The 16802-nt window shown below is 41.0% G+C and overlaps 1 protein-coding gene across 2 annotated transcripts; it reads right to left on the bottom strand.

The window, feature by feature from the left end:
- Positions 1-1166: 1166 nt before the first annotated feature.
- On the bottom strand, positions 1167-16802 carry LOC111142059 (DEAD-box helicase 47). 2 transcript variants are annotated; one of them, XM_022495003.1, is made up of 12 exons: positions 16680-16802; positions 15930-16023; positions 9737-9925; positions 9417-9488; positions 9082-9200; positions 8410-8481; positions 8175-8291; positions 7503-7649; positions 6830-6967; positions 4472-4542; positions 3774-3903; positions 1169-2467 (listed from the first exon to the last, which is right to left on the bottom strand). In XM_022495003.1, the coding sequence occupies exons 1-12, from the start codon at positions 16764-16766 to the stop codon at positions 2336-2338; spliced, it is 1368 nt and encodes a 455-aa protein (XP_022350711.1). In that variant the 5' UTR covers positions 16767-16802; the 3' UTR covers positions 1169-2335. The 2 variants fall into 2 exon arrangements, with proteins under 2 accessions (XP_022350710.1, XP_022350711.1); XM_022495002.1 differs by lacking the exon at positions 7503-7649 and having other exon boundaries at positions 1167-2467; positions 16680-16773.

Below are 16802 nucleotides of genomic sequence, written 5' to 3'. Positions count from 1 at the left end.
AGGGTTTTAGCAGCAAGACTTCGTAACCCTGCCTCAAAGGATATGGGTACAAGAACAGATCCAATTAATGGTACAAACCCACAGCTCTGTCCTTATTCACTAACAGATCACATTTATTTATTTCTGTGCCTTCTGTCCTTTGCAGTAACATCTTTACTCACCTTGTGTGGGACCCTGGCTTATGGTCTGGATCATGTAATATGCCTAAAGACAAATCATTCACATTTCTTCGCTGAGTGTCCTATCGTCCCATCCTAGCAAAGCTAACAGCTAAGCTTTAGAGCTGTAGTTCTTAATCCTTTTGGTCTCCCCAGAAACATGCATACACTTCAGGCATCTACAGATCCTATATGAAAGACCCCTACCTACTCAGAAACTTCACACTCCTTCAGGATAATTCCAATCTCTCTTCCTTACCCACACCCCATCCCCCAATTCAATACCAGCTTGCTTCTGAAGTCCCCCAATGAACTGAAATGGCAACCATCCATTTACTCTTACCCAAAGGCTCACTAAGCCCCCTGGAGAGTCCCATCAGGAAAATACATTCAGGAAGAACCAGCCTCCAGTGGTACACAAAACTCAGTCACAAGTATGGACCCACTCACCTTTTCTTCTATTCTTTTTCTGCTTTCCTTCTTTCTTATTGACTCCTAACTTCTCTAACTTAATCTTCGCTCAAATGCACCATAATGAGAAACAATGAAATGTGAAGCAAACTAAACAACAAAATAGCCATGTGTTTAGATTTCAAGTAATTATAAATGCCTTCTTATCCACAGGCATTCCTCTTGGATGCATTTGTGGCAGAATGTACCCCACCACCTGTGTTTATAAAGATCTTCCTGTAATCAACAGTCCACACCTGACTACCACAGAGAATTTTACTGACGTCTACTTTTCACTTCTCATGACTCTAAGAAATACAATCATTGGAACTTGTACTTTTCTTTTTTTTTTTTTAAGAATTTATTTATTTATTTGAGAGAGAGAGATCACAAGTAGGCAGAGAGGCGGAGGGGTGGGGGAAGCAGGCTCCCCACCGAGCAGAGAGCCCAATGTGGGGCTCGATCCCAGGACCCTGAGATCATGACCTGAGCCGAAGGCAGAGACTTAACCCACTGAGCCACCCAGGCACCTGGAACTTGTACTTTTCATTAAGATACATATGGAAAGTTTCTCTTCTGCCAAAACTCATTCTCAATCTTAAATTACTGGAAACTCTTCACTCTGGTTCTGCCACTCCAGACACATCCTCTTCTAATAAACTTGTTACATTTGACAAAAATGATTAGGCATCTTCTGATTTAAAAGAGCAAAACACTGTTCACGGCCGTGAAGCCCATAGTTGTTTCTATATTCCATCAACTCTCCCCACCCAGTCCCTACAGAGCCACAGTCTATTTTCTCTCCAGGAGCTGATGGTCCAGCTTTACTTCTCCTGAATTTCATCACCCAGCAGATGGAGACAAAAGAAAGGGTATTAGCCAGTGAGCCTCCATGACAAGGGGGTGAAACTGGGTCTTGGAATTACCCTGTATTTCTGATGCTTCCTGATTTTACTCTAGTTACCTGGGAATAAGAGTCTATTATATAAGAAACCAGTCTTCCTATCCAAGTGTTTAATCCAAGAAGCCAGGGAAGTGAATCTATTCAGTGATCTAACAGACTCTGTTGTCTTACTTATGAACTTTGGTCCATCACCAAGAAAAACACAACCAAGACTTTCCTTTCAAAGCCATCCATCATCTTGTTCATTTGTAGATTTTTTTTTAATCATAAATATTTATCTTAATTAAGAATGAGCAATGAATCTGCCACATAATTGCCACTGCCAGTTTCTTACTTATTAGTAAGAGCTTACTTAAATCTCTAAAGTCCCTCAGCTTATAAAAGACTTCAAGGAGTACTGAATCTTTTAAAAATAATATTTAAATTTATTATTCCACATTAGGTTTAATGAAGCGCAAGCTGAGACTGCTAAAGGATCACCATTTTACAGACGTAGGAGCATCTTCCCTTTATAACAACAGGTCCAGCGCTTCATCAACCTAGTCCTTGACCTGTAGCTAAAAAAGCAAAGGTCTGTGTGAAGTGACAGAAGAGCACAGCCTACTCAGGTCATGACCAAGGACCCAAAGCGGACCTCAGCACTGGAAAAGTCAGTCTGCAGTCATGGAGCTCTATAGAAGGGGACCAAGTACTGAGTTAGAGGAGGTTCTGGACATCATTCTGACAGATTCCGATCTAAGGAACTCTGACCAAGGAGGTTTCATTCTCTTCTATAATCCCCTTTTAAGGAACAGAAGGCTGAAATTGAGTCTTCATAAGAGAATTAACGGCCTTTCCGTTTCTTCATTTTTCCTCCAGCCACCTTGTTCCTGACACCCATAGCACCTTCTGTGTCATCGTTGTCCCCAGCATCCTCCCGTGTGCGTTTCTTCTTCTCTCCATGCTCCCTTAACTCCTGCAAGAAAAGAGAAAGGATGGGAGTGAAAGTTACTATTACTGAGGGTAACACATCTTGTCTCCCCTCCCTAAAATCAAACACTAAGTAACTCCCTAACACCTCACATTCGCAAAGTGCTAAGACCAAAATCCTAATACACAAAAATGTTCACATGAAAATTAAAATAAGCTATTATTTTCACATAGTAGGCCAGCAAAGATTTAAGAGGTAGTACCTCATATTGGTCAACATGTGGGAACATCCACATACTTTGTCTCTGACAGTTTCAACTGCTATAGCTTTTCAGGGGGGAGGGGCGGGAAATCTGGCATTCTCTATGAATGCCCAACAATTAATTCAGCCCAACAATTAATTCTACTTCTAGGAACTTATTCAAAAGAAACAAGTATGCAAAGCTATACATATTAGGATGTCCAACATGGTACCACTTAAAATACAAAACATGTGAAAAAAAACACCATTACAAGTCATGTTATATATTCATAATGGAATTCTCTCTAGCCATGAAGAAGTGATCCCATGGCTCCCCATTTGTTAAAATAGAAAAATGTTAATCATATACAATCAGATAAAAATCTAAGTATGGCTAAAAAAGGGAAAAGAGCCAAATGTTCTCTATGCGGGGTAGCTTGTATGTTTCAATTTGCTAATTTAATCTTTTCTGTATTTTCTGAAATTTTTTCAATGTACATATAATACTGTTATAAGCAAAAATAACAAAGAATTCCATGTGAGCAAAAAAACAAAAACAAGTCCACACATGGACTACTCAGAAAGCACCCCAGGGGCACAGCTGCCTCATCCCTCAAACTACAACTCTAGGGAGCAGACAGCACTTGCTAGTCTAAAGTCTCCTTTAGAATCTTCCCATCCATCCCCACCCTTATTGCCGCTACTTAGTATTAGTTACTATGCAGGTCACGTTAGCTTATCTGGCACCAAAAAAACCCTTGTACAGTATCAAGATAATTATTATTGCCAGTTTTTTGGGCAAGGAACTGCTTCTGAGAGTTTAGATGCACTATCCAAACCCACAATGTCCAATTCACAGCTGGGTCTTCTGACCGCATATCCAAAGGTTTTCTTGCCACATGTGAAACACAAAGAGAGGCTGAGCATGTGGTCACTGCGGTCAGACTGAGTCCAAACCCGGATTCAAATTACCTACCATCCCTGTATTTTAGTACGCTCATCTTAAATTTGGAATAAAATAATACTGAGCTCCCGTGGTTTTGAGGATTCATACAACAGCACCTAGCTCACAGTGTCAGCATTTAAGTTGGTGAGAAAATAAGTTGCATACCATGCGGGCAAATCTCTGGGCTTCGGTCACACGTTCTGTCAGCATCATAACCTCATCATCCTGTGTTGGAAAGACAGGCAATTTCTTCCCAATTAAGTGTTCTATACGCTGGAAGAGTTCCACATCATACCTAAGGAAAGAAAATGGGCATGGCTTTGGCTGGCTGACAATGCAAATGTCTGTCCATTCCAACAGCATACATTATGTGATATGATGCACCAGGAGCCAGTTTTAAACACTACCGGATCCATTATTCCTCTTCAGAATACTAATTAGATGCCATCTTCTGTACACAGTCCACTAGAAAATGTCCAACGTATTCTTTACTCCCAGAAAAACCCTGGTTACATAAAAATTTGTTCCTTTTAGAAACAAGACCAAGATAATTATTCTAATACTTTGAGTTGAGGGAAAGGTCACCGTGCTCCAGTTTCAGCAGCTGAAAGAAACAGCAGGGGTTTCTCTGCATGCTTCTGTATGCCAAACACCGTACCAGATCTTCTATGTGTGTATCACCAACCTTCATTAAACCCCACTAGGTAGGTATTATTATTTCCATTTTACAAATGATGAAAACAGTATGAGGGAGGTTTAAGTGACAATTAGAGTAAATGGCAAAGTCAGGCGCCAGGTCAGTCTGCTGAAAAAGCTCTGCTCTTTTCTCTCCATTGTTCTTCCCCTGAAATCAATTCACTTACTGTGTGACAAAGGTAATAGCCTTTCCGGAACGCCCAGCTCGAGCAGTTCGACCTACTCGATGGATATAATCCTGAAACAAAAAGAGTAAATTTGAGTTACAAAAAACATAAAAAATAATGAACATAAGGTTTTACTGCAAACCTCTGAAAGAAAATAGACTCGTGCTGAAACATGGAAAAATGGATTGGGCAATAGATTGAGATAGATCTACTACTTCTTTTTTTTTCTTTTTTTTTTAAAGATTTTGTTTATTTGAGAGAGAATGATCGAGGGAGAAAGAGCAAGAGCAAGCCATGAGCAGGAGGAGGGAGAAGCAGGCTCCCCGCTGAGCAGGGATCATAACCAACTCCGGGATCATAAACCAACCCAAAGGCAGACACTTTACCGACTGAGCTACCCAGTGCCCCTACTTCCTCTCTTTTTATTCTCCTTGCAGCACTAAATTGACTCTTATTTCTTTTCTTTTATAGAAAGACAAATCTAAAGAGTATTTACATGGTCTAGAGGAAAACAGCACTGGATACAGAGGCAGACCTGGATCATGGTTCTGGTCTTACCACCTACCAGCTACACCACTGTCTGCAAGTCACAGAGTCTCTCTGAATTTGCTTCTCTCTACAAAACAGGATAGAATGCATGCCCAAGCTCAGAGCCATTTTCAAAATCAAATGAGACAGCAGTTACACACAAAGCCAAAAGATCACTTTGTGGGAGTTACTCTGGGGACAATTCTGTCCTCCCCAGGGAATATTTGGAAATGTCAGCAAACATCTCTGGTTGTCACAGTGTCACCTGTGTGTAGAACTGGAACGCAGCTAAGCATCCTACAATGCGAAGGACAGCCCCACAGCAAAGAATCTGCTGGCCCAAAACATTAATGGTGCCAAAGATGAGAAACCCTGAGATACACAAAAAACTACAAGCTGACCATTCTGAAGAAATGAGACTGACAAAGATCAGCATATGCTGCACCTCCCCTGTGGGCTATGAGCACCCAGTACTTCTCTTTGGCTATCTTCTTTCACATTTATGAATACCACATCTTCAGGCACATGCGAGATAACGAGAATGAATAAATCAAGAGCCTTCCATTTAACTGCGAACAAAATAAATTTAAAAAATGATGTTGTAACTAACGAGACACAGAAAACATTCCATTAAGAAATACACTCTGCGGGATGCCTGGGTGGCTCAGTCGTTGGGCGTCTGCCTCCGGCTCAGGTCATGATCCCAGGGATCGAGTCCCGAGTCGGGCTCCCTGCTCAGTGGGGAACCTGCTTCTCCCTCTCCCACTCCCCATTGCTCGTGTTCCCTCTCTCACTGTCTTTCTCTGTCAAATAAATTAATAAAATTTAAAAAAAAATAGAAATATACTCTGGGGGATGCCTAGGTAGCTTAGTTAAGTGTCTGCCTTCAGCTCAGGTCATGATCCCAGGGTCCTGGGATAGAGCCCTGGGTCCAACTGCCAGCTCAGCGGGGAGCCTGCTTCTCCCTCTGCCTACCACTCCCCTGCTTATGTTCTCTCTCTGATAAATAAATAAATAAATAAAATCTTTTAAAAAATTACACTTTGGGGGTGCCTGGATAGCCTAGTTGGTTAAGTATCTGCCTTCGGCTCAGGTCATAATCCTGGAGTTCTAAGATTGAGCCCTATGGCAGGCTCCCTGCTCAGTGGGAAGTCTGTCTCTCCCTCTCCCTCTGATCCTCCCCCCATTCAACTCAATCTCAAATAAATAAATAAAAACTCTTTAAAAAAAAAAAAAGAAAGAAATACAATTTGGATACAATGGAATATTATTCAGCCATAAAAAAGAATTAAATCTTCCCATCTGCAACAGACATGGACTTTAAGGACATTATGCTAAGTGAAATAAGTCCAAGAAAGATAAATACCATATGAGCTAACTTGTATGTGTAATCTAAAAATTAAAAAACAACAAACTGAGCTCATGATACAGAGGACAGAATTGGTAGCTGCCAAAGGTGGAAATAATGGGACTGCGGATAAACTGGGTGAAGGGGGTCAAAATGCACAAACTTCCAGTTACAAAATAAGTCAGTCATGGGGCTGTAACGTACAGCTTGGCAACTATAGCTAATAATACTGTATCACACATCTGAATGCTGTTAAGAGAGTACAGCCGAAAAGTTCTCATCCCAAGGGGGGGGAAAAATCCATAACCATGTATGGTGACAGATGTTAACGAGATCTGTGGCAATCATCTCATGATATATGCAAATATCATATCATTATGTTATACAACTGAAAGTAATGTTATATGTCAATTACACCTCAATTTTAAAAATGAAAGAAATACACTTTGGGACTAGGAAGTCAGGTCAGTGACAGGACTCACCTTGGAATGGGTAGGAATGTCAAAGTTAACAACTACATCCACATGAGGTATGTCCAAACCTCGGCTTGCAACATCAGTTGCTAGAAGAATAGAACGAGCCTTGGCCTTAAATTTATTAAGGGATCCTAGGCGTTTGCTCTGAGATGATGAAAAAAAAAAAAAGAAAAAAAATTTAATCTTGGAACACTAGGAATCTTACAATCTAAGATAGATACACTAAATATAAAAACAGAGACAGAAATTTTTAAAAGGCTGTTTCCCTCTAAGTCCAGACTGGGTTTCACAGGTCAAAAGGAAACATGGAAGCAACAAAAAAAATATTTAATACTAAGGCTAGAAAATACTAACATGATACAAGGATGATTTAACATGACAGATAGTTGAAAAATAATTTATTAAAACTCTTTTGAGACCAAAGAACCACTTTTACCACTAGAACTGAATAAATCAACTCAAGAGCTTCCATACCAGACAAATAACTGGAATCTTTGAGTCTGAGCCTCTCTCCTATCCTGGAAGGAGGCATCCAGAGCAACACTTTAAAGCCCATAAAATCTATTTAATTTTGGAAAGATGCATTAATGTCTCATGCTGTTTTTGTACAGATCTACTGCTACAAAGTTTACCTTTCTCATGCCACCATGCACCACTAATGACACCGAAGAGTCTTTACCTGACTCATCTGTCCATGGAGGGGGATGGCAGTGAATCCGAGGTTTCGGAGTAGCAAAGCTGTTCTCTGAGTATTGTTACAGGTGCTGCAGAATATCATAAAGGAGTTTCCAGCCAATTCATTTAGAATATAAACCAGGTAGGTATCCTAAGTTAAAAACCCAAAACAATGTAAGTAATTGAACCTGGGAGAAAAGACTGGAGTCCTGGGGATACAAATTATGTAAAACACTAAGCCTATATATAGTTGCTTCTCAATTTTCCAGACCACAGTTGCCAGTTCTGCATTCCTGAAGCAGCATTATCATGTCTGTGAACTCTGAATCTCACATGCAGCCTACAGCCAAGCACAACTCCTTGTCGTCAGCAACCAGGAAGAGTCCCGACATCAAAGCACAAAACTAGGGTCCCTTGCCTATAAAAGCCACGTAATCAGCAGACAAAAGAAAAGCTACTTCAAGAATGGGCCGGGAAAGGAATGACATCATTACTGTGGTTTAGCGTGCTATGAATTCCCGGAATATCTGACTTTATCAGTGATAAATGTAAGCACAGTAAGCATGCTAAAACAAACAGGAGCACGGCTCTTAGCTAATCAAAAGTGGACGAACTTTCAGCTGCTTCGGTGAGGAAGGAGAGGGAGAGGCAGGAATGATCAAAGTAAACACTTTACCTTGAATTTAGAGGGAATAAAAAGATAATATTGCTGTAATTTCTCAACTGTCTGGTATTTGGAAGAAACAGCACATTTCACAGGATTCTTCAGCGCTGCTCGCTGAAGTTTTTGCACCTAAAGAAAGAAAACTCAGAATAGTACACTGATGCCCAAGTGCTCTATTTTTATGATTGCTGTTGTTTTTATTTATCACTTAATAAAGAATAAAATGTTAAGTCCTAGAAAATTTCACCTTCTTGGTCATGGTAGCAGAAAAGAGAAATGTTTTCCGATCTCGGGGAATCACTTTGAGGATCTTGTCAACCTAAGGCACAAAGAAGAAAGGATATCAATATAACAGTCAGACTGGATACTTGCAAATGCTCTCTGTGAAGGGGACAGAGAGTAAAAAACCAAAAGTATCACTGTGAGATCCGGTGACTCAAAAATTCAATTCAGCTAAAATTTACTGAATATTTACTTTTTGATACCATACCAGAGTCTATTTAAAAAGAAATGCCATTCAGAGAAAAGAAGTTTAAATTAGAGTTGAGTTAATCTAAGAAAAAAGTCAAGAATAAGTGTTCATCAACTAATTAAGCTGTGATGAGTGGGTGAGCTATGATAACAGCTGACCAAAAATAAAGGTATCTCAAAGTCTATGAAAGAGGTAGAAATCAAACGAAATGGAAAGGAAATCTGGTTGAAATTTCTCACGTCTGAAATCAAAATCTAACTACATTCTAGGGAGGATACTGAGGCACTGACAATAGAGAGGAGCACTAAGAATGAGAAAAGGCAGCAGAGATGTTTAAATTAACTGACGATGATACTGGGCTCCACATAGAGCAGGTGTGCAATGAATTAAATTTTGAAACAGGACACCTGAGATGCCCTAAGAGGAGGAAAGAAATTGAATGCTCACTTCTGTCTCAAAATCCATATTCAATATTCGGTCTGCTTCATCCATGACCAAGTACTTGAGAGCTCTTAAGTTGAAACCTTTTGTATTTTCCAAGTGGTCAATCAATCGACCAGGAGTTGCTATCAAGAAAGGTTGAGGAGAAAGACAATGTTTAAGAACAAGGACAAAAAGAAAGTTATCAACCGCCCCAACCCCCAAATTTCAGAAATTAAAAAAATTAAAGTTACAAAAGTCCTTTCTTCAAAGTCTTTCCATACAAATAAGTTACACTCAACATCTGTAGATTTTCTCCAATTCATTATCACTAATGCCTTCTACCTCTGTCAGTTACTCACCTATTATCACGTGTGGTTTTTTCGCCAGAGCCAGAGATTGGGACATTGAATCAATTCCACCTACAATCACAGCTACAGAAATAAAAAGAATATAGGACAGAGACCCTTTATTTTTTCCACAGTTCACCGAACATCTTTTTGAAGCCAGTGCTAGATTTCTACCTAAATTTCTCTTCCTGTACAACTTTCCCCAAAGCTAAAATACCAAACTGGCTCTTAAGGTCAATGAACTCATGTTAATAATACTTTCTTCTATTCTCCTTTTACACTCATTCTCAACCTGTCATGAAACTCTGATTCCTTTCCTCTCAAACACTTACCACTTTGCACACCAATAGAAGACCCCAGGGCCTCAAACTGCTCCGAGATCTGAAAGGCCAACTCTCGAGTGGGCGTGAGAACCAAGGCAAACAAACGCTGGGGCGTCTCCAGCAGCGCATTCAGAATGGGCAAGGCGAAAGCCCCTGTTTTTCCAGAGCCAGTTTCTGCCAGCCCGATGATATCACGACCTAGGAAGAAAAAGGAAACATCTAAAAGCAAAGAAATGCTCTCTTCATTATTTCCGTATTTTCTACAATGACGGCATGTGGGCACAAAGGAGACAATGAATAAACATTTGATGAATGGGAGGGAAAGGAAGGCTGAATAGACAGAAGACATGGCCTCGTCCTAGATAAGCTCAAAATCTGGGGGAGATACACAAAGACGGTATGTGATAAGGACTTTAGAATAGGCCCCTATTGGGGCGCCTGGGTGGCTCAGTGGGTTAAAGCCTCTGCCTTCGGCTCGGGTCGTGATCCCAGGGTCCTGGGATCGAGCCCCGCATCGGGCTCTCTGCTCAGCGGGGAGCCTGCTTCCTCCTCTCTCTCTGCCTGCCTCTCTGCCTACTTGTGATCTCTGTCTGTCAAATAAATAAATAAAATCTTTAAAAAAAAAAAAAAAAAGAATAGGCCCCTACAAAATATAGTGAGAACACAAAAGAAGGAATAACTTACAGTCCATAGGAGTCAGGAAAGGCTAACAGAGGTGATGGGTAAATTCAATTTGGAAGTAAGCGAAGAAAGAAAGGAAGGACATTCCTATATGAGGACAGAGGGGACAGGCTTTAAAGAACACAGCATGTGCAGGGAGAGTGAGAAGTACAATGTGGCTGGAACACAGAAGTGTAAAGGGAGAAGAATGAGGCTAGAAAAGAAATTCATAAGCCATGCTAGAGAGTTTTGATGTCTTCTTTTAAGAGGGAGGAACTGAAGGATTTTAAAAGCAGGGAACTTGATGACCAATGTTATTCCTTAGGAAGAGAAACCCTAGGCCTGATGGCATAAGGAGCCAAGGATCTCAACAGTACAGGCCATTTCCACTGCTTCTTCTGAGGGAAGAATGCTATAAGTGATCCCTTAAGAAGAGGTCCCTGGAGGGGCGCCTGGGTGGCTCAGTAGGTTAAAGCCTCTGCCTTCGGCTCAGGTCATGATCCCAGGGTCCTGGGATGGAGCCCCACATCGGGCTCTCTGCTCAGCAGGGAGTCTGCTTCCTCCTCTCTCTCTGCCTGCCTCTCTGCCTGCTTGTGATCTCTGTCTGTCAAATAAATAAATAAAATCTTTAAAAAAAAAAAAAAAGAAGAGGTCCCTGGGATTTGTTATCACCAATCAAGGCATAACAGTAAGATCTGGAAATTAACTCCCAAAGCAAGACCATCATCTCTAGACTGGCTGGCTACAGCTTACAAGGTCGCCGCACACCAGAACAGTGGCCCCTGGGAATACTTCCTAGCAAAAATGCCCTCCACCAGTTGATGCTCACACTATTCCTTGACTATACACAACTGGTGAAATTTCCTTACCTAGGGATTAACCCTACAATAAACTCCTTTTTCCTGAGGTTAGCTAACTCTCTTCTTCATGACCTAAAATGGCCCAAACAAACAGAATGGGGAACACACAGGAAAATGAGGGCTCAATGAGGATACCAGGGGAGTTAGGAAGGTGATCTGAACTGAGGTAAGGCAGTGAGGACAGAAAGAAGTGAGATGTAGAAAGTCATTCAAGAAAATGTGGTTGACACATGGGTTTCTAGCTTGGGAAACTCAAAGGCCATAAATTGAGACAAGGGCTTCTGGAAAATTAGTTCTGATGAGGAAAACAGTGACTCTGGTTTGAACATAAGGAACTTGAGGTTTATGCCAGAGGCTCAGAGAGAAATATCTAACTTGTCTGGAGTTCAGTAGAGAAGTATAGGCTAGAAACACAGATGTGGGAGCCATGAGCATCCAAACAGTGGTGCTCCCCCGAGGCTAGACACATTAGAATAATTTACGAGATTTTTATATCTATATATGCCGAGGTCCCACGCATAGAAATTCTGATTCAGTGGGTCTAGAAATCTCTGTTGTTCTACAAGTTCCACAGGTGATTCTGATGAACACTGGCTGAGATTTACTGACGCAGACAGTGTTAAAGGTTCAGGACATGAGAAATCTTACTAGTGTTTTAGAGTGCGGAAAAAAAGGATAAAGATAGATTTAACATTGTAAGGGAAAAAAAAAAAAAACAGAAGAAACTGAGAAAGGACAGCAAGAAAGACAGAAGACAATACTGACTTGAAATTGAGGAGAAAGAGAGCTTCAAGAAAGGAGAGTGATTAATATCAAATAGAACAAACTTTTTGATATTCATCTCTTAGACATTAATCACTTAAACAAGAATTGGCCATCCAGACCAAACAACAGCATATTCTAGTGAATGCTACCCTTTGCCCTTCTAATAGTAACATCAATGTTTTCCATATAAAAGTACAGGTGTGGATGTGAATTATAAGTCAGTCCAGACAATGGACTAATTTTATTAAGGTCACAAAAACAAATGGCAACAGAAGGATAAAATTTCTCCCTCATTTACTAACTCTATTGTTCCTCTTGGCCGTAGGGTAAGTGACAACAAACTGCAACAGCATCTCCCTACTTGTGAGCTAAGGGCTTCCAAAGCTTTTTTTTCCTCCACTCTGTGGGAATTCTGCCCTCCCTGCCGGGGTCCAGCGTGCCTTCTGGAACAGGAAAATACAAAAACAGTGGGATCTGTCCCTTTTTCTATCAATGGAAATCTAAAAATTTCAGAAGAAAGGAGTATACAAGAAAGATTTAGGGAAGTAAAGGAGCTTAAGTCTCTCGCTTCATGTGGCTGTGAATGACACCCGCCACCCCCAGTGAAGGCCAGCACTGCCTGCGGTTCTCTTATGATCCCCTCAAAGCAATACTCGCTTTGTGAGACTGATTTTCCTCTACGATCTCCCTTCTTCCTCTCACAACCCCTAAGCCCCTCTGGTAGTGTCTGTGTAGAATACATACCCCATAAGAGAAGAATAAATTCATTCACCTTGATCACACGGCCAGCACCTAACACAACTGCTTTGGGATATGGCAGCTATTCAAAAAACTGTCTGAAATTTCTAGAGGACTTTGAGTGATCTCTGAATTAGAAATAAACTTAATACACGAAACAGATGGGAAGAAAAGCATCCTCAAAAACCATCAAAAGGTTTTGATCTCTCCATTATAAAACCCTGTAATACAGGGCCAAGAACTTGGGCTTTTCAGCTAGAACATCCTATATTCAAATTCTGGCTCCAACAATAATTAGTTATGTGACTCTAGCCAAGGTACTTAAACCTCTGACCTTCAATTTCACGAGTAAAATAATCAATCCTAACTTTCAGAATTGTTATAAGGTTTAAGAATGATGGATACACCCAGAACTCCTTAACTTTGTTGAAACTGACACCATCATTAGTAATTAAACTAAAAATTTAAAGTTCATTTTATAGAAGAAAAATGCTGTTAGATTATTTAAATCTCTTGCTTAGGGCCAGCACCTACAGATTTTTTAAAATGAAGCATTTATAAATTGTTCATTAGAATGAGATAAGCTCAAGAATAAGAATAAAGACTTTTTCCATGATGACGATGTCCCTCACATTACTCAGTTCCTGGTATCCTTTCACTGACTCCTATTTTCTCTGTATTCAATATAAACTTGTTACTGAAAACCATTATGAATAATTTCAGAATTATTACCACCACCTAATTTGGGTTCCTCCCTCCAACGACTGCTGTAGGGTAAGCAGGAAAACGCTGGAACACACAAAACTTTCTATTTGCTATTTGAAAGCAGCTCCAGTAGTGCTGACTACTGAAATGTCTTCCCCACTCGTGCAGTCTTTATCCAGTTTAGCTTCTCTAAACAAGCTCAAAGTCTTTGCTGTCCCTTCCCTGAAACACTCCCCCCAACCTACTTTGTATGAAATCATACTCTCAGGAATTTTCAACCCTCTACTGAGCCTCCACCATCTCTTCACCCTTATGTGGCATCCTCATCCATACCCACAGTTTCAGCTACAACTTTGCTTTGGATATGGTGTCTGTATCCAGTTCTGGCCTCTTAAGCAAGCTCTAATCCCCAGATTCCAACTGTGCATTAGTTAATTCTATCTCTTTGATGCCCCAAATCAATTATTTCCAACTGAACTCCTCTTCCCTGGAATTATTCCTCCTCCTATGCTCCTTTTTATACCAGTAATATGTCCTAAACACCACACAGGCAATAATCTTCAATTTTCCCACCCCTTGCTTTCCATTAACAAACTGACTATAAAATCATAATGATTCTTTTTCTATCAGTTTCTCTTTCTCACTCTCACTACCACTAACCTACGCTTTATTTATTGCCAAAATTACCACAATACTCTAACTAGTCCCCCAGTCTCTGGTCACTCATCTCTGAACTTAAAACATCTCTGAACCTTACAAAGCTATGAGATTAACAGCCCAAGAATACAACTCTAAGGATTTCATTCTCCAGCTAAAAAAATAATCTCCAGTGCCCATGGAACAAAGACCAAATTCCTTGGCCCAGCATTTAAGTCTGGCATAATCTGGCCCCAATGATTTTATTAATCTTTCCCCCCATTCTCTGCTAAGTACCTGCAGGCCTCCACACATGCCCGTGCTGTGCAGCCTCCTCTGCTTTTTTTTCATGCTATTTCCTATGCCTAGAAAGTCCTCCCCTTCCACCAGACATGAATGTCTAAATCCTATTCAGTCTTCAAGGTTCAGCTCAAATGTCTTTCCAATCTTCCCTGCCAAAAGATAAAGTAAGTTTTCTTTAACCCATTTCAATGAGTAATAATCTATTCTCCTCCCTCAGTGCACTTGGAACACTTGGAATGTAACTTTCTTATGCCCCTGTTCACCTTGTAATAGATTTTTAATTATCTCCTTACTAGACTCCAAGTTTCTGGAGATGGCCAAATCTTAACTTCTGGTGCCTTACACTTAGATACTTACTATTTATGGAAAGAACAAATGGAATTTCACAGAGTAAGTTTACTTTTCCACATGACAGCTCTTCAAATCACTGAAGCCAATCATTATATCCCACCCAGCTTAACTCTTCTCCAGACCAAATGCACTCAGCTCTTTTAACTGTTTAGGACCTTTTTTTCTTTTTTTAAGATTTTATTTTTTTATTTGAGAGAGAGCGAGATCACGCACACAGGGAGGGGCAGAGGGAGAAAGTACCTGAAGCAGACTGTACTGAGCATGGAGTCCTACACAGGGCTCAATCCCAGGACCACAATATCATGACCTGAGCCAAAATTGAGAGTCCTACGCTCAACCGAATAAGCCACCCAGGTGCCCCATTTAGCCATCCATGCACATGTACTCTTGATACTGTACCACATTCAACGCCACTCAGCTGGTCCCTCAAAACTGGTCCTCAGAACTAAGCATAATATTCTAGGTGTGTTCTAACCAATACAAGGCAGTTTTTCCTCTTAAAGCTAGTTCAAGAGTTCTTAACCTGGGATATGTAGCAGAGGAATTGGGGGAGGGGGGTGTAAATTCTATGTACAGATACACTGATACATTTTTTTCTGGGAAAAAAATGTTATTATAGCTAAAATAACATTCTTTTTCTCTAAGGATCTTAACGAATTTCGGTTAACATTGCTAGGTCTCTTTTACCATCAACCCTAGTCCTGTGAAGTTGGGCTTTGGGAATCGAAGAGCAGGACTTTGCCTCTACACCTATGATAGTTCCTCCTGTAAGTATTGGTCCCACTAGTCATCAACCGACATGTTAGCCATTCTTCTGCAAATCTGATAAACATGTCTCACAAAGCAAGAGCTCTCAACTCCTCTGGATACTAACAGATGTTCCAGGTACCCTATATGTAAATCCGCACTTGCCAACTCATAATTTCTAACAAGTTTCTTGTTAGTACATTTTAATCCAGTGCTTCCTTAATGTCAGCATCTGTTGCAGAAAACAAATCTCTTTACAGAAAATAACCTCAGTAGAAGAAGAGAATTACTTTTTCAAAAGCCAATAAGCCACAAATTTTGTATCATAGTGGCCACACTTTTATACTACTCGAAGTATGCAACAGCTCTCAAACATGGTATTTGAGTATAACCTCATACCGAACCTGTATTGAGCCACATGTTTAATTTCAACCTACCTTGTAAGGCCAAAGGAATAGCTTCAATCTGGATCTTTGTGGGCTTTGTCCATCCCAACTGGTCACAGGCCTCACACAACACATCTGTTACACCCTTAGAATTCAGAAAAACAAACTTTAGCAAAGAACGAACACACACACACACACACTTGCTTCTCTACTAATTAAATGAATGTCAGAGCCACCCTGCTGATGACAAGTGCATCCCTTAGCCTTTGAGTCAAAACGTATCGCGCGCCTACTCGGTCTGCTCTTTAACAACTTCTACTCAGAGACAAAGCCGAGTTCTCCACATGTCTTATTTCATTTAATCCTCACAACTCTATGAAGTACTTATTACTACCCCCAATCTACAGATGTGCAATGTGAGGAAGTGCGAGGTAACGACGTGCCCCTAGTTAGCAACTGGGTCAGACTCCAAACCCGTTTCATCTTACTGCGCAGCCCAAGATTTCGGCGGGGTGGGGGTGGGGGGACTGCCGCATGGACAGTATCCTGGCGAATACAAACGTGGGCACACCAAAATGGAGAAAAGCGCAAATGGCAACTCTCAAGGACCGGCAGCCCTCCCACCATTCAAACCCGGAGGTTTAGGGACAGCGTCGGAGCCCAAGCTTCGGAAATTCTGAGGGAAAGCCAAGCTAGGCGCCAGATGCTTTTGAACACCGCCAGCCAGGATGTGAGGGAACCGGACTCTGTCTGCGCCTGATGCCAGTAGTATAAAGAAGAGCCGGCGTAATCCACGCTCACCAGATCTTTAAACGTTTTTGTTTCCTCCTCCTGGGCGGCCGGCTGAGGCGCTTCAGTCGCAGAATCACACTCCTCGGGCGCCGCCATGTCTTCCGCGCACTCCGGAAGTGGGTCGGCAGCGCG

This window comes from Enhydra lutris, unplaced genomic scaffold (assembly GCF_002288905.1).
Source record: "Enhydra lutris kenyoni isolate GAN:26980312 unplaced genomic scaffold, ASM228890v2 scaffoldscaffold7, whole genome shotgun sequence".
Taxonomy (NCBI): domain Eukaryota; kingdom Metazoa; phylum Chordata; class Mammalia; order Carnivora; family Mustelidae; genus Enhydra; species Enhydra lutris.
This window is presented reverse-complemented; position numbering and strand designations above follow the sequence as displayed.